Source organism: Corapipo altera, unplaced genomic scaffold (genome assembly GCF_003945725.1).
Source record: "Corapipo altera isolate COAL_440 unplaced genomic scaffold, ASM394572v1 61286, whole genome shotgun sequence".
Taxonomy (NCBI): domain Eukaryota; kingdom Metazoa; phylum Chordata; class Aves; order Passeriformes; family Pipridae; genus Corapipo; species Corapipo altera.
Window position 1 is genome coordinate 2,753,415 of NW_020884907.1, and position 22,017 is coordinate 2,775,431.

Genomic DNA, 22,017 nt, shown 5'->3' on the forward strand with positions numbered 1-22,017 from the left:
TCTAAAATATTGTTTACATCTCCTAACCACTAACTTGATGACTTTTATCTCAATGTACAGCTATGCAGAGGAGTTCTTGCTAAAGCAGAAAAGTCTTGCAGCATAATTTCCTGGTTACCTTGAAATACAAGAAATTTTTGACACTTCAGAAGTACTCATTCTAAGTTTGGGGCTTTTCATTTACTATTATTTATTATTGGGGAATTAATGAAGCTTTGATTCTTTTACTTTAATTATTTCTGCATTTTGGTACATCTCTGAGAAAGAGAGACCAAGAGAGCTTAGGATTGTGTTCAAGCTAACTCGATACTTTACTATCAGTACTTGCTTGAAGCTATTAATGACACATCATCAGAAACACTAGATGCCTGCCTAAACTGTATACTAATGCTTCCTAGATTAAAGTATTTTTTGGCATGTAAAACAGCACAGGCAGCCTAAGAGTAACTGCAAGATCATGCTGCATTTCACTTTCTCCTTTTTAATTGGTTTCTAAAGAAAAATGTGGTTTTCTGACTTTGATGATTATGCACCAGTGCAGGGGGAAGTGACAAATGCTTTTTCCTTCAACAGTAGTCACAAGTCCTACTAACATAAACATTGTGGAAGTCTTCAAAAACAGGTCCTATAAGCTATTGTTGTTCAAGAAATAGTTCAGTGGCCCCAGGTGATTCAGAAGCTCTCCAATACAGGCAAAGTATAAGTATTTAAGTATTCCTTAAATATTTAAGGAAAACAGTGAGACAAAAAAATCTTCTGCTTTTTAAACTTAGAGCCCAGAGAGCATGAATACATCTTTGTTCTGTGACAGATTCTTTTATAATTCAATGGCTTTCTATGAAAATTGCCACCTTGATACTTATAAAGAATTACAACTTGTGACTAAAAAGCAGTTACAATTTGTAACATCTAAGTGTTTATTTTGGGATAGGATAGTCTAACCCAAGAAAAAGAGAATTGCTTCAGTGGCACTTTCTGTGCTCATTAAATGGACAGGGGACAACCTCCTTTTGCCAGTCATTTTCTTAATAATAAATCACAAAATCTAAGTACTCTGAATAAAAAGACTGCTTTTGGCTAGCATCAGCAATAATTTTTAATCGAGACTCTACAGGGCTGCCAGTTAATTTCCTGTCAAAAATGAGTAGAGCAGCTCCTCAACAGGAGGAAGACTAGTAGAAACCAGGTGATACTGCTAAGCCTCTTTCCACAGCTATACCACACAAAAGTCAGCTTTGAAACATAGATCTTGCTTTAAAATCACATTCTTTGCAATATCATACAAATGCCTAAGTAGAAAAATTCTTCACTTGTGTTTCAGATCCTGCGTGAGAATTTTAGATTTCTGGTAAAGAGAAGGCTTCAGTGTGATCAAATGGTGGCCTTCCAGTACCTGAAGGGAGCCTACAAGAAAGATGGAGAGGGACTATCTTACAAGGGCATGTAGCGACAGGACAAGGGGAAGTGGCTTTAAGTGAAAGAGGGTAGGTTTAGATCAGACATTAGGAAGAAATTCTTTACTGTGAAGGTGGTGAGACACAGGCACAGGCTGCCCAGGGAAGTCCTTGATGCCACATCCCTGGCAGTGTTCAAGGCCAGGTTGAATGGCACTTTGAGCAACCTGGTCTAGCAGGAGGTGTCCTTGCCCATGGCAGGGGTTTGGAATTGGATGATCTTCAAGGTCCCTTCCAACCCAAACCATTCTACGATTCTGTGTGGAAAGTTGTCATACCATGGCGTGAGCAAAACTGCTGATGGGGTGTCTGAAAATACTACATTAGGCAGTAATAGAATTCTGAATTTCCAGATGCTGTCTTTTGACATTACACTTAATGGATTGAGCAAGGAACTTCCTGCACACATAACAGTAGGCTCAATTGCATACGCCATTTTTTTAGTATCTGTGGTGTAGTAAGTCACAGACTTTGATCAAATAGCTACTTTGACTCAAAAGAGCTACTGAAACCTGAACTTTTGAAGCAAGTCCATTTTAAAAGTCTTTTTACCAGTTCTTTACCAGTGTTTTTTTCCTGATGTCCATCCATTAGCATAGGATATGCAAGTCAGCCCACATATAACCTTCAGGAGATTGAGACTTAACAGGAAAAGTTAAGAAATAGCTACACCAAACCAACTTTTTTGTTTCTTCAACTGTGTACTAAGAAAACACTCAGAAATACAAGATATGGTCTTGAATATGCCCTCTGGTTAAGGCAAAGGACTGGAACTCAAGAATTTTCAGAACTTTCCCTAGCTCTGTCTCAGATCCTTAATATCCTTGGGATGTGTTCAGCATCTGAAAACAACGGTGATAATAACTAAAAGCCTCAAAAAGTATTCATTATGGTTTATTCTTCAGTGCTATTAAGAGCAATAAACTGTTTGCCATAAGACAATGAAGTACACAACATTATTCTCTCACATGGAGCAGACTGTAAGAACTATGACATCTGCCAGTATGACCACTTTTCCTTCTCAGTTCATGCCTAGAAGTACTTAAGTCTGACACCTGGATCTCTCCTATTTCTAACAATTTTTGAAGTACCACTTCAGTTCTCTACTTCTCTGAGTAGAAATTCAGAAGGCCTTACGTGCTATATTACCCACTACTTCTAAAATCCTTTATCCTTTTCTGCTATTGTTTTCAAACTATGCAGATGACTTCTAATATACAACTGCCATACCTCTACACAGGGTAGTATTATTGTGCTTGTGACAACAAAACTGAAGAGTGTGAAGGTGTATAAACACATCCACATTAGAGAGATGTCATCTATGGAACTGACTGAACAGCAGTTCTGAATTGGATTATTGCCTGAAAACATAAGTTTCTAACTAAAAATATTTTCACACTAAGTAATTGTAAAGGAAATTATGCCTACAAATGCTTCAAGATCAAAATTTGGAACAACTGAATCCTGTATGTAGGGACTGAGTTTGGGTGGGTTGGGGGGGAGGGAAAGTCTGTGACTCGTTTTTTGTGTGTTTATTGTTGACAGTCTTTGACATTCTATGTAACTACTCACAATGTTAATAGTATAAACTTTATATGACAGAAATTGTATCTAGTCTTTAGAAATAAGTTCCTGACTAATTTTAACTAGGAAGAACACGACTGATGTTGGATCACCAGTTTCTACTGTAATGTTTGTCTTCCTGGAGGCTGTTGCATTCAGATTATAATTTCACTAGAGTTAACAGAGGTCCACATAGTGGACATTCACATTAGTGAATAAACAGTTTTTTAATTAATATTAATACTAAAACTCATTGTGAATTTTCCACAGGAATTATTTTACCTAAAAACTGTTTTTATGATGTGAAGTCAAAATCAGATATTTCATTGTGGGTCTCTCTGACTCATATCTTATAGTGCACCAAAAATATTTTTGAAATAAAAAATACAAACTAGCATTTCCCAGGCACTATACTGCATTATGAAAATTATATGTCAGGCATCTATTTTGGCCTAGGCTCTCCAAATAGCATTTCCCACAGTGCAATACAAACTTCTCTCTCTTGAAGCTGGCTGGTGCTACAGGAGAGAAAAATTTTATTTCATTGTAGAAGGAACTGGAAAGCAGAAAAGACCATGGCTGCAAAGGCATTGCATAATGTGTTCAAAACAGTTTTTTCTCCCCTTGTCAACTACTAGAACACTGAAATGCCCTCATACATTAGTTTACAAAAAAAACAAAAAAGTTGAGAGCTGACTGGTATATCTCAAAATGGTGTCTAGCTGTACTTCTGTGAGGACAAAACAGATTTTAGCCTCGACCAACCTTCCTTTAACCACATTTTGTGCATAGCATGCTCTTTTAACCCCTAGCACAGACTTAATTTTCAGTATTGCACCATGCTGCAAATACACCAGTTTTGATAATACTTAGTGTCCAGACTCCCAGAGTCCTTTTTACTGCAGCCCATGAATCACTGCTACAATGTTCTAGAGAAATTTCACCTTCTCAGAATTCTAAGAAAAATTTTCAATCTTTTAGAAAAATATCCTATACAATTTTATTCTTGTATGCCATTTAACTGTAAATTAATTTCCTGATAATGCTTGTCTACTTTTTTAAAAAAAAAAAAAAAAAGAAAATCCAGAGACATGTCAGTTTCACTAAATCTCTTTAACTTGTTCCTAAAATGTTTCACTGGACAGTTGATGAAGTAGGAGGTGGATAGTACTGTTAGCTCTTGTTAGTGAAACATGGACCAACTCTAGCAGAGCGCAATGTCCTGACAATTTCTGTGGTGCTGTCTCCCTCGGGCCACACTTTGATCTGAAAAATATTTGTTGGCCTCGGTCTTGATGAACTGCACCTGGGCTAAACTCCACTTGAGCTCATCAAAAGCACTCTCTGCTCCCAAGGAACCAGTGCTGTCTAATTGAGCTCCTGTTTTTTAAAGAACAACCTTGCCTGAATAACAACCCAAGTAGAATAATAACATTTTTGTTATCAAGCTTTCAAAGAAAGTTACTGACCTAGCCAGAATGAAAAATTACTATGACTAAATCCAACTCTCTTGCGATGCTATAAACAGCAGTCCTAAGTGAGACCCTCTGAGCTCTCCTGGACCACAGCAGGCTGCGACCAGCATCTCCCTCTGAGTGGGATGCTTCTCAGAGCCAGCAAACTCTCAAGTTTGCTATACTTGGAGGACTACCACCACCAAAGATGACGGATCCTGGGCTGGATCCCCCAGTCCTTGAAGCTCAACTGCTCTTCTGTTGAAAGGATATGAAGACATCCAACATGAGTACTTTACCGAACTTCAGGAGAATTTTTCACAGGTATGTATCTTACACGTACTCCTTCAGGTCTGTGCACATGTGGGTATAAATATCCTATAGCAAAGGTACTATGAATGTTGCTCTCCTAGATTCTCAAGTACTTTAGATTTGTAAGTTGAGCCTGTGAGTTACTGTTGTGCTATAGTAAATTCTATATGAATCCTTTGTTAAATTGTTTAACTTAAGCTACTAATTAAGTGCCATTATGTTTAAGTGCAATGTTGGTCAAGTCCAGGACTCAGTTCAGCAAGGGGGTCTACTCTGAACCTTGTAACTCAATGGGAAGGTTTCCCTCATTCCTTTTTATCCTTACCATTTCCTACCCTTACCCTTTTCTCCCCCATCCAATCCTCACCCCACAAAGCCTCCACACAGGTAATTTTTGGGCTGATTTAGGTTGTAGATTGAATAATTTTAGATTTTTGTTTGCTTTCTCTCTAAAGGGTGTGTTTTAATTGTCTAGTAAGTAGTAGAGTGAACCTTGCCAATGAACTTTTTCATGCTTTCTCTTTTATATTAAACCTGCTTTTGCCAATACCTTTGCTGGGGATTCCTTAAGCAACCATAAAACACTCATTTGCAACTTAACTCTTCGGAGCATCTTGGCTCTTCTGAGGTAAGCACTGTCAAAAGAAGGGCTGCTGTCCACTGGGTCCCGGTAAATGATTTTCCTGTGAAGCATGACTTAGTCCAGATCTGTTTGCAGACCACAATCTCTACAACATCTTTTGGAACCTGACAATCACCTATCAGCCTTTCTTGCTTCTTTTCTTCTGTCATAAAGTTGGCTAGAGTTTTTCCTGCAAGAAAAAATGTAGAATAAGAGTGAGCACATGCTTGCATGTTTGGTAGCGTAAAAAGAAAACACTGCAGATCACTGCTGCCTGACCACAGTTTCAAGGGACCAGAAACTTCTCTTTTTTGCTTTTGCCTTTTGGCAGCTCTGTTTCACAGTGAGGCCCAGAAAGGGCAGGAAAATAAGAGAGTACAGAAAGTTCAAATAAGAAACATATGTTGGGAACAAGTGTTGAAAAAATACTAAATGTCCCAACATGCATTTGCTTCTGTATCCTGAATACCCCAAGAATATAAGAAAAACATATTATTACAAAGCATATATCAGTATAGTGATGGAAACTAACAACATATCAGCTTTTAATAGTAACCTTAAAAATTAAAAAGTACTGCAAACAGTATTCAATATTTAAACAACTATTTGTGAACTAATTAATTTATGATTTACATAAATGAATTCTAACCTAACAATACAGAGCTTGGTAATAAGATTTTGTAAGTTATTAGACAACAAATTATTCTTAAATTAAATTCATAGGCAAAATCATTACAGAAATGAGTTAGCAATGAAATGCCACTATGTTCTAGAGAAACAGCAGGGGCTCTCCTGACTACTACGGGAGTAGTAAAGTAAGTGAAATGCCATAATATAAATTCATTTATGATCATAAAGACCTTTCTGAACTGAAAGCCCTATTTTATTTGAAAATCACAACGTAGACTGACCCAACCAAGGATATTCATGTACTTTTTTTATCTCTACTGGCAAGCTAACTGCCCTTTTTATCTAAATGAAGAGAGACATCTCCAGTGAGGATCTCAGAGCACGTATGGCAAAACAGCTTTGCCATCACACCATTATATATACTTCCTGCTCCATACAATATGAGTTTGAGAAAAGAACTGGCCCTACGGAATCCTCACTTCTACATCTTCCCTTGTAAGAGGTTTAGACAATATTGTGTTACAACCAGGTGACTGTGGGTAGTTGGTTATGCTATCTAAGGGATTTTCAAGGGGATATGGTCCAGTTATATTTTTCTGAAGAGAATGCAACTTCAGTCACATTACTGCTTGTGATCATTCCTCATAAAGAAGTCAAAAGGAAGAACTGAAGAAACATATTTCTTAGCTTGGTTGAGCGATATCCGATTATATATCTGACTACTTCACATACCCATTTATATATTTCTTACATTAGTTGAGCTGCATTAGAGTCCGTATCCCCACCGACTACTTCAAATATTCAAATCTTGAGTTTTGCAATCTTTTATGCAGTAGTGAAGAGCCCTTTCTAGGAGAGGTCAAACATTTGAGTAACTTTTAAATACTACCCTCTAACTTATGTTGCAATTTTGTTTTCAGGTACTGCCCATCAAATTCTTTGCCACAAACCACACTGCCAACAACCATTAGTAATGACAGCTCTCCTACAGAAGGTTTCTGCAATAATCACCCTGGTATCAAGCAATTTGGAATGAATCAACAGTTATATTATTGTTAGTACAATTCTGTTCCTCACATTTCCTGTTCTGCTGAGAACTAGAGATTACAGACATGAGCTGGTGTTCGCATTTAAATCTGAATAACAGTGGCTGTAGACAGAAAGACTGATCTTACATATTTCATAAAATCACAAAGTTCTAACTGTACTTTATTTTTTCTTATCAGGAGATGAATAATAAAGTTACCTTTAGACAAACCTTGGTGGACTCCTTAAATAAAAGTTTTATATTGCAATGAAAGCACAGTTTTTAAGGATGTATGTACAAAACTGATTTCTATCAACATACAAAACTCCAAGGTCCTCATGAAACAAAGTAGTTTTACAGCTTAGTTCATAAAAGCTGTGAAATACATCCTTAAAGTCAAGATCATACCTAAGCATTACATTATAAGCATATATGTATTTTATACCTATGCTCTTATATATGCATATAATAAGTAAATATTATATATTCTAAATAAAGCATAGCCTTCATTTTGGAAGAACAGATATTCAACTTGTAACACTAGAGAATATTTACTTTCTAAACAAAGTAAAAACTCCTGAGCTCATAACTTCCATAATATCAAGACTCCTGTGATTGAGTTTAACTTTCAAAAAATTATTTATAGATTTTTCACTTGTCTGGATATTTTCTGGATCTCAGATATTAAAATCAGTTAAGAGAAAATACTCCAGGGCAGTAAAATCAGCTAGTAACACACAAGTGTAAAGAGTTCTGTCACCTCGAAAAAGGGTTCTCTCCTGACCTAAATATCTCTGCATCTGGCCCCTGCTGTGAAGATTTCCCTTGAAGACTGAAAAAAACTGAACTTCCAGAAAAACAGTGTGAACTTTTAGAAAGCTGTCCCCTCTAGCAGCTCAGAGTCCTTCAACAACTCCAACAGGAGTCTTACTTTTCTTTCTTATAAATAAAAGGATTTCAGTATCAATAGAGCAAAAGATAGGTCAAACACGCTTATAAACTCTTTAAAGGTTTCTTCAATCTGTGAACACTTTCTTCCCAAAGGTGCTTCCAGGTTTTGAAGACAGAAGACAGTCTCTTTATTTATTAATGGGCAAAACTGAAAGAAAAGCTGAAATATATGATTAGATCTGACTGTTGAGTGATGTCTGAAGGCATTGCTTGGTGATATTAAAAGCTGAACTTTTTCCATATCCACCTTAATTAACAGTTAAATGACATAAAGTTAAAAATATCAGCTTTACATTTTTACTGTTTCTTTTAAGAGAAAGAAAACACCTTCTCTTCCAGTACATGTGGTGTTTCCCCTCCCCGTATCATGGGGCTATTTTCACTCCTATCACGTAGAATTACCACATACCAGACACATGACTTAAAACCTGCTAACCATACCTTAATAAGCACTTGCATGGATTTGTATTCATAAAGCAGATGGAATTTGGTCACTATTACTTTAAAATTTATATAAATTATTTTCTCTTTGCTGACTTAAGCTGACTGAAAATCCATTTGATCAACATATCCTGAAAAATATGCTACAAAACATATCTGAACATCCATGTAAATGAATGTTGTTGGGTTTTGGACCTCCTTGTTATAATAGCCAACAACAAACTCTGTAGGATTTCTTCATTTTCAGGCATTACCTTAAGTGCAAATAGGCTTTTTGTCAGCCATATAAAATAAGGTTGTCTAAGATTTGTGCATTTTTTCATCCTTTAGACTATCAGAAGTACTGACTTCTGCTGCCAGTATAAACATTCCTTGATTTACTGAACATATTCAAAATGTATTTAATTCTTCTTGCCATTGGACTTACAAACCTAACAATGAAAGAGGTTTAGTTACAGAGTTTCTAAATTATATGCTCCAGGCATGAACAAATTTTAATAAAGTATTTGCTGAAAAATCCAGCTGTAGCCAACTCAGAACTATAAAAAAAAAAATCTGCTAAACTTACTCATATCAGAGAAGTACAGCAGAGGAATAGAAGCTGGAATTCGGAGAACAAGTGAGAAGAGAGTCTATCATTTACCCAGAGCCCAGTAGTTGGGTCAATATCTACTTTATCCTTTATCATAGAAACTAGAACAGCTATTTCCTGTGATAGCTACCTAAACATCATGTTAGGGTATATTCCAAGGTGGATTTTTTCTTCCTGAAGTCGCTCCTTTAATGTTTTTATTGAGATAGAGAGACAAGAAAGTCAGAAAGATTCTCTACTGCATTCCTTAAGGAATATAACACAGAGAATACTAAAACCTGAACTCTTGACCTTACTGTACTGAACTGTAAATTTCACAGAATCACACAGAATCACAGAATATTCTGAGTTGGAAGTGACCCACAAGCATCATTGAGTCCAACTCTTGAATAAATGGCCCATACAGGGATCAAACCCACAACCCTGATGTTATTAGCACCATGCTCTACAAGATTAATTCCTAGAAGAGATAAGAAGTTCATACACAAGATCTATGAGAACCAACCAAGAAAACCTGCAACTCCTAATGCATTATCAAATTTAAAATTAAGCTGCTATAGCAGACTTGATGAAAATATTCAAATTACTTTAATATTAACATCATTAATTAAGGATGTGAGGAGATATCTTTTTGTGTATCAAGAACACATACTCTTTCTCTAATGTCCAGGATGCAGAGAAAAATCTGCTGAAAATATCTAATATTTTAGAAAATCAGAAAATAACAATTTATCCCTTAGTAATTATAATATTACAAGAGTAATCTACCATAGATAACTGAAATCAGGGTTCGCAGGTGAAGCAGGTATCTTATAAGTCAATAACAGAATCATTCAAAGCATCACACATGGCAGCAATGTGGATTTTTAACCATTCAGACATCTGTTACAAAACCAACACAGCGAAATGAAGATTGTTCAGCAACCTCTTTGAATAAAGAAGTTGTCATTTATTGATGACTTTTCAATAAATTGTCAAACAATGACATAAATAAAGGTATTCTTCCAAATATTGTACACAATAGGAAAGGTGGTTTAAATGATAAGTGCAGAATTGGTGTAAATAAGTACTATTTTAAATGCCTAAGCCGGTAAGTTTGAACTCTTTTCCTTTGAGTTTCTGGTTGGAAACCAAGGCACAAAAATAAACTATTCACACAGTGTTTTTCAGGTTATGTGTGCAAGGCGAATCTCCTCATTCCTTTTGCTGTACTTGCATAGTTCATGGATGCCCATGCATTAATTTAATGACTATATAAACATTCAAAAAGTAGTATGGAAATTGGCTTCTGGTCTTTTTCACTGATTTTTAATTTTAATGGTATCATAAAACAACTCATCATATCTAAAAGAAGTATCTCCTCAAGGTAGTAGAAAAATCCCCATAGGTCAGATCATTATAATGAGACTAAACCTGTGCCCATCCCAACCACTCAGATCGACTCTAGAGTAATCTTAATTTTTGACCTTTAAAGCTACTTGAATTGTATAAAAAAGATATGGCTAAGTGGATGAAATATTTACATGAGCTGAAGTCAAACTCTTTACATGTGAAGCCTATTTTGCACTGCAGATTTCCAATACAATTTCAACCTAGATTTCTTGATTCCCAGGTGAGCTATGTTCAGCAAGGAGTTTTTGTCAGTTTTTAACTTTCAGCAGCACTGCAATTGGCTTACTTGACACTCACATAAATTAAAGCAACCTGATAGTCTGCTGCCACCAACTGCAGAGAACAATTCAGTGGCTAAGGACTACCCTGACCTTGCTTCTTCCCAAGGAGCTTCCATGTCAGAGTGAGGAGTACATTTAGAATCCATTAGCATTATTTATCCCTCTAGAAGTTAAGCAGAGAAGTCATATGGAGGCTTAGCTATCAACTTTCTATCTCCCTTCCAAAACTATTGCATTGCACAACTCTCATTCAGAGTCAGGCCCTTCACCTATCAACAAAATGAAAGAAGAATCAGAAATCAGAAGGACTGACATGACCTTCCCTTGGAAACCAGTGGTTAAAATGTTGTTAATGCAATAGATAGGCCACGAAACTAAAAACAGAAATGAAATTTATTTCTTTGCTTTATCACAAATTTGAGCAAGAACTTTGAGCAAACCACTTAGGACCTTACCAATTTAAATTCTTAAATACTGAGCAATCTGAAAAGACCTTATTACCATGTCTGTTATGGTACTCCTTTTCTCTAAAGTTCTTCCAGAGGTAGATAATGCAACATTGGACACAAGAAATCAGACAATGAGAAATCATTTCACAGAATTTTTTACTCATATATTCACTTGAAAATTGCAGTTTAAATATGTTCCTTTCTGATTGGACCATCATGAATATACTTGCTCATTTTCCAGGCAGAACTGCCATGAGTTGAAGAATTACATTCAGATATTACTCAAGATACTGTTACAGGTTTATAGAGATTTTGTACATTGATTGGCAGAGAACCCAACAAAATCTCTATGTACATGCATTTCTTCCTAAAATAATTGCTATTCATACAGAGTGGTATGTTACCATAACTGCCACCAGTTATGGATATTCACTTATGGTGTCGATTTTCAGGAGAACTCATATGCAAATTTACTTACTATATCAAGCCAGTCATCCCTATACAAAACTAATAAAAACAAAAAATACTGTGACTGAAAGATTGCCTGCCACTGTTGTCAACACTTTTGAGAGTTTTCTGTTGCAACAGACACAACAGAGAAGCCAAGTAACTCACTTAGCTATTCTCCCATCTCTATTTGCTTCAAAAGAAACAAAATCTCTGCTGCACTAATCTATGCCTGCACTAACTTATCTGTGCAGAGGCTGCTGCAGCAGCATTATGAAGACCTGTGAATGAATTCCTCGATATTTTTATCAATAATAGAAAAGACTTTTCTATTTATTCCCTCATGCAATACCAAAACAAAGTCACAGATTCATGGCACACATGTGTACAAACACACACAAAATAGTAAAAACAGTGAAAACCCAATAAGAGCTAATGTTTTATTAGCAAGCTTAACAAATTCACTAATGTTAAAAAATCAAGAAAAAAGCAAGTAAGAAATTCAAATATTCTTCCTATAGCTAAAATAAATTAAAATGCAGAGGTTAATAAAATCACTGGAGTGCTAGCTGGAAACTTCAATGCATTTGCTAGAAAAATTGAAAAGAAAAAAACCCAAACCAACAGACATTATCACTTTCATATCCTGTCTCACAGGTTATTTCATCTAAGGCAGGTTTTTATTTCAAAACTGAAAGTTAGAAACAAGGCCAGATGTATATAATTTAGGCAATTTAAAAAAAAAAAAAAAAAAAGGACAGGAAAAAAATCAAGAAATCCCTGAAAATCACTAGGTGGAACCTCTATTCAGTATAGTCTTCAATGAACTGAAAAGCCAGGCCTAATTTCTTCAAAGTGTGAAGAAAACCATGGCAGATCCCTAAATTATTTATGCAGGAACACCATCCACGAGTCTTACATGTTCTAAGAATTCCTCTACTCACTTGCTACAGAAAGGAAAGTCCACCTTTATAGAAAATTATGTCAGAAAAACAAAAATCAGAAATAGGAATGCATTCTCTTTCATACAAATCATTCAAGTATGTTGGCTAACATCTCTTCATCATTGCAGTACAAAGCCTTTTATTGACAGAAATACTAGATTCTACTATAGGCATGTTTCCTAAAGATATGACATTAAAGCTGCTCAAAAGAATCCCAAAGAATTGAGACCTGCATCATAAACACTGATCAGTTAGGAACTGTAAAGACTCTTCTTTCCATCACTTACCTACACTCTCTTTCAATATAGAAAAACAAACACCAAAAACTTACTTATATACTGGGTTTTGATATTATTATCAGTTTGCACCCACTGCCTCTTGTCCACTACTTACATCACATATTTATACACATTGCCAAGATCCCCCTGAGCTTTCTCAGGGCTGAGTGGTCCCAGCTCTCTCACCTGTTCCTTGATATTCTAGTCCTGTAGGTGTTCTCATGACCCCCTTCCCCCCTTGACTTCAGCTAGGATGTCCGTACCTTTCTTGCATTTGGAAGCCCTAAAATGGGCTGAGCATTTCAGAGGTGTATCACCAGGTCTGAGTAGAGGAGAAGGATCATGACCCTCAATCTCCTGGCAATACCTTTTCTAACGTAACCCAGGAGACTTCTGGCCTTCTTTGCCGTGAGGGTGCATTTGCTGGCTCATGGTCAGCCAGTCTCTACAGGGACATTAAGGTCCTTTCCTGCAGAGTTACTGTCCAGCATATCAGTCATCAGTCCTTAGAATTCAGGAAATGTTGTTTTCACTTGTTTCACAGCAACCATTCAGCAACTGCTTTGACATGGGAAAGACATCAGATTTTTTTCATCATTTTGTGGCTTGAAAGCTCAGTATTTTTAATCTTTGCCAAAGGATCACATGTTAAATAAACCCTGAGTAAATCACATAATGTACTCTTGCAGTGACATGGAGTGCTTTTAAATGAAACACTTTTTACTGGTTGTGCTGGTTCAACAACCTTGTAAATTAAGAAGACTTATTAATTTTTCATCTGTGTTTTTCAACTCCACTTTTAAAAACCCAAACCCATGATTCTGCTAACACTGCTGCAGTTGGAGATTCATTAATCAGAATTTTCACCACAGACCCTTATTCTCAAAGTTGCATCATAAAATTGTGCTTAGGTATTAATATTAGCTTTCTAAGACTAATGGTAAATTAGTTCTAAGCCAGAATCACATGAAAAAAAAAAATCAACAAAAAACCCCACTGCCCAACTTTAAAGCACAGACTTCCAGCTTTGTTCCTTCAAGTAGTATAAAACAAAAACCAGCCTGTTTTATAAACCCGGTATTGAAGAGAGATTATCCAAAACTGTTTTATTTTGCTCATTTTAATGAAAGAAATGACAAAGTTATCTTTGAAAACTTGATACTACAAATGAATATCTATTGATTGGACATACTTAAAAGTAGAACTTTCTGTTCTGAAGTTTCTACAACCCAGCTGTTATATGTATCCTTAAATTCACCAGAAATGTACTTTCCTATTCAAAGTTGTAACAGATGACCAAGTGAAGACATACAAGGGCAGCTGAAGAAATATATATGAGAACATAAAATGCAATATGCACCTAATATTGCAACTCTTACTCATGTTCTTAGCTACTCAAACTTTTTAGAACCTCCATTAGTTCTGTGATTATGCTCGTAAGTGATAGCAGCTGTTTCTTTAAAGCCAGAAAACCAGTGACAGAAAATTTGAGTGCTGCAAGAGCCACTGTGAATAACTAATTACTTTACGAAGACTCATAGTGCATTCTAAACTTTTGTTTATATTCTGCCGATTTTCTTGGGGAAAAAAGTAGAATTTTTTTCTAGCATAAATTTAGTTTACTTTGAAAATAGGATATGAGGAAACAATGCCTTCAAAAAAACCTTGGGTTAAAACACAACCATCTTTTGCAAATCCTGGTAAAAATAAGTGCTAATTAGCAGACTGAAAGAAATTCAGAGAACTTATACTGTTAAAATTTGTTCTCATATGTCTTTTACCTTTCTCATATATCAGAACTATTAGTGTCAACACTGAAACACAGTTCTCATTAATCAACACATAACAATATTGAGCACATATGCAGTTACCAAAGAAGTACTCTTTGTACTTTAATCATTCGCATTAGTAAACTAAAGCTTCTCTTTAAAAGTGAGAAGCCTCCACCAGATCACCTTCTGTCTGTGGAGTTTGATGAGTTCCTTTGACTTGACTCCTGTGAGGGAGGAATTCTAGCTGAATTGTGCTCAGCTTCAGACTTAACTCCTACATCAGTTTTAAAGGGGAAAGAAAAGAGAGAGCAAGATTGGTTAGTCAGGTGTCCCTTAGAAGGTGAGACTCCTATTCCCCAACTGCTTTTGTACATGAAAGATGACACTGACTCAAAAACTGACTTTTTATTGCTGAATTTCTAAACTTTTCTTCACAGCTACAACAATGATACCCATGACAAGATTCAGCCCACCTAACTAATTCTTAATTGTGGTATTTAGGCTAAGAATCTACTCACTTCTATTATCCTCAGCAACATGGTCTTAGATTAATTTAACTGATTTCTGGAAGTATCCCTATGTATTCCTATGTGTTCCTCTGAAAGGAATGGGAGGGATAATTAATGCATATTGACTTCTGCCTGATTAAACATCTTGTTTGAAAGCCTAGCATTGGGTGTGATGAACTTTGGCCTTCAGACTTTTCCATACAGAAAATTTATGCTTACAAAATTAAAATTTGGTCATGAAACATAAGAAATTAATTGAAATTTCTAAAATTTACTTATTAGAAATGACTGTCAGGCTTATGGGGCATTCCCTTGCACACTGCTGTTGTACGTGGTTTAGTTGACAGGGGTTGGGAATCAGGAAGTACCTGGCCTTTCAATGTATTTCAACTGGTAAAGATTGAAAGTTTTGGCACAGTTTGCCTTCACTTTCAAAGCTGTAGTAAAGACAGAAAGAATCTCCTGGACTCCTGGTGCAGAGAGAGCTTTTCATGGAGTCCATTTCGTACATGGTTGCACCACTCTGGGATACTCTTACGTCCAAATTTCTGTAGCCAACTAGGACTACACTTGTTTAAAATTGTGATCCTCATGAGAGAGCTAGTTTGATCTTCACATCCAAAAATGCCCTGGAAAATCTGTCCCCAGCTTCCTTCTCAGTTTTGATTTAGCTTTGCAGTACCAATTTTCGATCTGCAGTTTGCATTTAGGTGTAACGAACATTTATTAACTGTTTGCCTGTAGGTAGCCAACCTGAATCCAAAGGATAGTTCCTCCAGTCTGAAGGAATATTTCTTTAAAGACATTCAGAAAGATTGGTCTAACTACAGTGAAGTAGACAGAAGGAGTTTGGACATAATACTTTCTACGTAAATTCAGGCTGTAGGGGAGGGACAAGAGCCATTTCAGAAAACTTCATAAATGGAGAAACGGAGAAACGGGGAAAGAGAAGAAGAGAAACAGAGAAGAGGAGAAAGAGAGAAACAGGAAAACAGTGAAACAGCAAAAGAGAAAGAGAGATAGCAAGAGAAAGAAAGAAGAAAAAGAAAGAGAAAAAGAGAAAGATAAAGAAGAAAAAGAGAAAGAAGAAAGATAAAAAGAGAAAAAGAAGAAGAAACAGAAACAGCAAAACAGCAAAACAGAAAGAGAGAAAGCAAGAAGAGAAAGAAGAAAAAGAAAGAGAAAAAGAGAAAGAAGTGCAAGAAGAAAAAGACAGAGAAGAAGAGAAAGAGAAAGAAGAGAAAGAAAAGAGAAAGCAAGAAGAAGAAAAGAGGGAAGAGAGAGAAAGATAAGAGAAAGAAGGGAAAGAAAAGAAAGAAGAAGAAAGAGAGAAGAAGAGAGAGAAAAAGAAAGGAAGGAAGGAAGGAAGGAAAAGAGGGGAGGAAAGAAGGAAGGAAGGTGTTTATGTCACAAAGAAAGAATTAACAAAGAATTCAGTATACATGCTGCCCTAATACAAAGTTTTGTATTTTCAGTACAAAACACAATGCGTATTTCATTACATATGTATTGAGCACATGAATGCAAATATCTGCAATAATCACATATTTCAGTAAGTACTCCATAAATATAACTTTTATGCAAGGCCTATGGGATCAAGGCCAGTTGCACCTGCAAGATGGTCTACACAGCTACTACCAAATCACATTAGCCTGGCGAGTGTCAAGATAAAGGGAGGGAAATGAGTTTCAGTCACAATCCGCTTTTTCTTTAAATAGTTTTCCATTTCAACTACCCTGTACTGTTCTGCAATATCTTATATTCTACAAATAGAATCATAGAATGCCCTGAATTGGAAGGGACTCGCAAGGATCATCATCCAAGTCCAAGTCCTGGCCCTGCACAGGATCACCCCAAGAGTCACAGCATGTTCCTGAGAATGTAGTCCAAACACTTCTCGAACTCAGACAGTGTTGGTGCTGTGACCACTTCCCTGGGGAGCCTGTTCCAGTGCTCGAACACTCTCTGGGTAAAAAACTTTTTCCTAAAATTCAACCTAAACTGCCCCTGCCATTTCTTTGCCACTTTCCTGCCATTTCCTTGAGTCCTGTCACAGGTTACCAGAGCAAAGAGATGAGTGTCTGCCCCTCCTCTTCCCCTCACGAGGAAGTTGTAGACTCCAATGAGGTTTCCCCTCAGTCTCCTCTTTTCCAGGCTGAACAAAGCAAGCGACCTCAGCAGCTCCTCTGTATGGCTTCCCCTCAAGGCCCTTCACCATACTGTCAGCCCATAAATACATGCTCCCTTCCAACATGCACACAGGCAGCTGTTCTCAAAGGAGAGAAAATGGTCCAGAAAAATGCATTCAAACATCGAGAATGCATGCCAAAATATCGGAGTGAAATATTGAAATGAAAGGAAGAAATGTCAGAACAAGGAATCAAAGTATGAAAGTGTTATATGCGGCAATGCCTCAAAGCATCCTGACCGTGACAAGCTGACAAGAAAATCTTGACTTAGAATGAATTTAAGTCAGAAAACAGTATGACAAAGGGCCAATGAAGAAGCTGTGAGGCACAAAGATTCTTAACCCTGGAAGCCCAGTGAGGTTTAAAAAGGAAAAAGAAACAAAACCACTTATTTTCATCAACGACTGACAAGAAAACAAAATCGTTGGATGAAGAAGGGCCAGAAGTATGTCACCAGGCCCTACAAGAAACTTTCAAAGCAAGTTATTTCAGTGTTCAGAGGAAAATTGAAGTTATGACTCAGTAAGCTAAACAAACAAGTAACAGCTCTAATTGATGTGACGCCAGGCTGGCACTGGTTAGATTTACAGAACCACAGCTGGCTCCCGGGTCCTGCTTTTGTCTTTCTCTTTACTAATATGCACAATGGAATTTAAGACTGGCATATCTAGGGATTAGTTTTGCATGAAATACAAGTGTGGTGGTTTGAAACTCCCAAGAATCTAATTTTTAAGTTCAAGCCCCCCTCCCATAGTTTGCCCCTGTGAGAGGGTTTAGTGATGGCATGGACTTGATATCTTTTTCACCTCATGTGGAGAGTTTTCAGACAAAACCATTCGTTATTGGAGGAAGGAGAAAATATTTACAAAGGTTTATTTACAACCACATATATATTTACATTAAATTAAATTTCTCCTTTTCTTCAATAAAAGTCCAGGAAGAAAAAAGTCTTTCTGTTACTTCTCAGGCCACAGTTCTTTCATTTCAGTTTTTTTGTGGCACTGGTTAGTGTCCTTCATTTTCCTGAGGCAGCAGATTTAAGTATGGCAGTCAGGATTTTTGTTCTTACTTTGTGGAAATTTCAACCCCGAGCCCGAGCCTTCGGGGGATTTCCTCGTAGATCTTCACTCCTCTTGGGTTAGAACATTGAAGGCAGCTTTCAGTTCAGTCTTACCAAAGCTCTTCTGCTCTGTCTCAGCTCACCAGCATGACAGAAACAGCAACAGCAGCAGTGGAGGGCAAGGCCACCTCCTCCGCATTCCATCCTGGTTCAGCTCTCAGGACGACTCTGGGTTTTCAGCTCCTTTCTCTCTCTCTCTAGCTGCTGCTGCATTTCAGGACTCCCTAAGGGTTTGTAAGTCCACCCCTCCTCTTCAGGAAGTCTCTAGGTTTTGGGAAAGTAATACAGTCTTACCCCAAACTAGCTCTGTTGAGTTTTCCTCCGTTTTGTTGCCAGCTCTCCCTCTTGCAGGAACATCTCTGCGTCTCTCAGCCAGCTTTACATTATCTCACTGCTACTGCCTGTCTTTTTGGCTTTTAGCCATTGCTGTCTCTGTTCAGGACTGCTCTGCTGCCGCTTTCAGTGTCTTCTGCTGCTGCTGTCAGTAAGGAAACTCTTCCAGCTCTTGATTACAGGACCCGGTCCAGCTTTGACACTATACCGGGTCTCCCGTAGCCTCGGCTGGGGCTGGGGGCCCTTGGTCCCCAGAGGGGCTCACTGGCCCCCTGCCTCCTCATGGCTCAGATCATGGCTACCTACCTTCTAAAACTATCTTTACCACCTTCTCTTCTGTTTCTGTGGGTACGTAATTTCCGTAGGGCGCACGTGGACTATTGATTGGTCCAGTATTATCAGTGGGGCAAACCATTACTACCTCAGAGAAAAGGTTTTTTCAAACCACCACAAAAGGAAGCAGCTCTTTATTTTCCTTGGATCTTTCCTTCTGGAGTTTCTGCATCCAATTTTACACTCAGTGAATACAAATCCAATCTAGATATGAGATCATATTCATTAATTCTTAAAAACCTCTTGATGGTATTCTGTATATCACATCCAAGGCTGCTCTACATTTAGACATAGTCAAATTCAGCTCTTTCTCATATAGAACACTATAGCTGCTTGCTATCAGTAAAAAAGATCACTCTGTGATGGTTATCTGACTTCAGGTCAACTGGATAAAACTGTCCAAATCAGAATTTTTATGATGCAGCAGCTGCAGTAAACACCCCCATCTGCAGTTAGAGTCTAGGCATTCTATCTACTTTACTGAAATTCAGCTCCTGTTGGAACAAAAGCCCTTTACTACAATATGAAGGGAAGGTTCAAAGTAGTTTCAGTTGGCTCTTTGAAGATCCAAATGAAACCCAGGCTGCTACTGAACATCCAGAGCCACTTTCAGAAACATCCTAAATGAAACTCAAAAGTAATACTTTGAAGGACTAGCCTTGCCTGACCTCACTTGTAAACTTGATATAAAGTACAGTCAAAGATGACTTAGCTCAGTTCACTTACAGGAGATGCCTAAGTACTAGCTGGAAATCAAACACCAAAATATAACAAGATCCAAATGCTAGATCCCACAGATAAAATGCATTACAGAAACAGTTGACAACAGTTGTATTTGTTTAAATATTCAGACTTCAAAGCAGAATTCCAGGCACAACAGTGCCATCCAGGGGCCAGCAAATTGCTGGTGAATGTCCAAAGAATTTCCTGAAACTGATCTTATTTGTATAAACAAAAATGGGGTTATGTTTAAAACAATTTCCCCAAATATTTTCAAGTATGATCTCAGTTCTTTTGAATACTGCAACAGATAAACAGCAGTGTGAAACAATAACTGATTCATTCTCTAGGTATGCTATGACTTGCCTACAGTTAAGCATGAGTTTTACAAAAATCTTGTTTCAATAGAAGAATATTTGCAGCAATTTAAATCAACAATTCCTTCTAGCACAATAAACTGGCAATCACGAGAAAAGTTCTGATGAAACCTTGCCCAGCTTCTCAGACTGAGACATCACAAAATCCAAAAACATGTGCTCAGCCACACATCACTAAAGCTACTTAAAATTACCTGCTTATATAAAATTTTGCACAACAAAAGCTTCAGGAGGCACAATTTCTACACAACCCATAATCTGCCTTCTGCACTAATGGAAAATTCAATGTTAAAAGCGTAAAGCACTTTGAAAATGGAGGGTTTTTTGTGGGGTAGGGGAGATGGAGCCAAGTATACACATACGGAGTGGGGACCGTTCGCTGCTGTAACCCAGCAGCAACGCTGCGGGAAAAGCAAGAATCTCAGGATATTTCTAAGATTATAAACTATTAGGAGGGGCAGACGTTACTTCAGTTTAAGGATTTAGGGGAGTACACCTCTTTAGGCCTTTGATTCAGGCAGGTGACGATGCGACTAATGCCGCAGCACGGGGCACGGGGGGAAGTTTCACGTTTAACCTCGTGCGAAGCCAGCTCTTCTCCAAGAGCGGCCCCCGGCGCCTTGGGCAGGTCAGGTTCGGGATCCTCCTCGCGCGCACGCCGCACATCACCCCCGAGAACCAGAAGAAAACCTTTTTCACCCCGCTTTCTGAACAGGGACTCCGGGCAGGCCGGAACGAGGCGCACTCGGCTCGGGGCGGCGGTGGCGGACGGGTGAGCTCTGCGGGGCGGGGCCGGAGGACGCGGGGCGGGAGCACGGCGGGAGCACGGCGGGCCGGGGCGGGGCCGGAGGGCGCGGGGCCGCAGCGCATGCGCGCACTTTCGGTTCTGGCTGCTCGTGCTGTGGCGTGGGGAGCGACCGGAGGCCGGCGCGATGGCTCCCGTGCTGAACCTCAACAACGAGGTGAGACCCCCGCGTCCTCGGGGGTGGTGGTGGGAGCGGCCGGGTGGACGGGTGCGGGAGGCTCGGGTCGGGGAGGGCCCGGCGGCGCAGGGGGGTACAGTGGCCGGAGGAGGGGGCCGGGGCACAGGGTGGGCACCGGCGGGTCGCCCTGCGGGCGAGCAAGGTCGGCATTGACTCTCTCTGAGGCCGGCGTGGCCGCCTGGAGCCGTAGGGAAGGCCCCATGTGGCCTCAGATGGCTACCTCCGTCCCGGTGGGAGACGCATCCCGCTCAGCGAAAGGGCTGCGATGCAAACAAACCCCCGGTTTGTGAGGATAAGCTGCTTTTCGGGGAGTGCCGCGCAGCTGTCGCACGTGTTCCCCAGTGTGGCATCCTCCCTGTGGGCCTCGTTTGGTCACTCTTGTCTTACTGTGTTTGTGCTCACACCGACGTTTTCCCCGTGATTCTCATGGACTCACCGAAGACCAGGCTACCTGTCTCCTGGATAGCAAACATATGATGTTACCTTATTTTCTTGCAGGTGGAGGGACTGAGAATAAAAAAATCAATGTGTTAGAGCTAACTTTTTCCTATTCTGAAAGAAACTTGGTGTTTAATATTTATTTCAGAATATTTTTCCCACTCTGTGGTGTAAATTCACTTAGGGGTGTTTCTCGCTTTGTGGTGTGGTTTGGCTATGCATTTGCAAATCATCCTGCACAATAAGCCTGACACAACTAAAGCAGCCTCATTTTTAGGTATTGCACCAACAGTTTAAAATAGCTGACAACTCAGCTATGTGTGGTATCAGCATCTGCAGCTGTCATTGTGCACTTCCAGAATTCCTACATAATTAACAGTTTGGTTAACTTTCATATTTGTCATCA

At 38.6% G+C, this 22,017-nt stretch overlaps 1 protein-coding gene across 1 annotated transcript in view; it reads left to right on the forward strand.

The window, feature by feature from the left end:
* The first annotated feature begins 21,058 nt into the window (after positions 1-21,058).
* The window catches only part of SRFBP1 (serum response factor binding protein 1), a 69,602-nt gene continuing 68,643 nt past the window's right edge, over positions 21,059-22,017 (forward strand). The window contains 2 exon segments of the mRNA XM_027652594.1: positions 21,059-21,076; positions 21,078-21,152. Of these exon segments, the coding sequence (XP_027508395.1) occupies positions 21,059-21,076; positions 21,078-21,152 (93 nt within the window).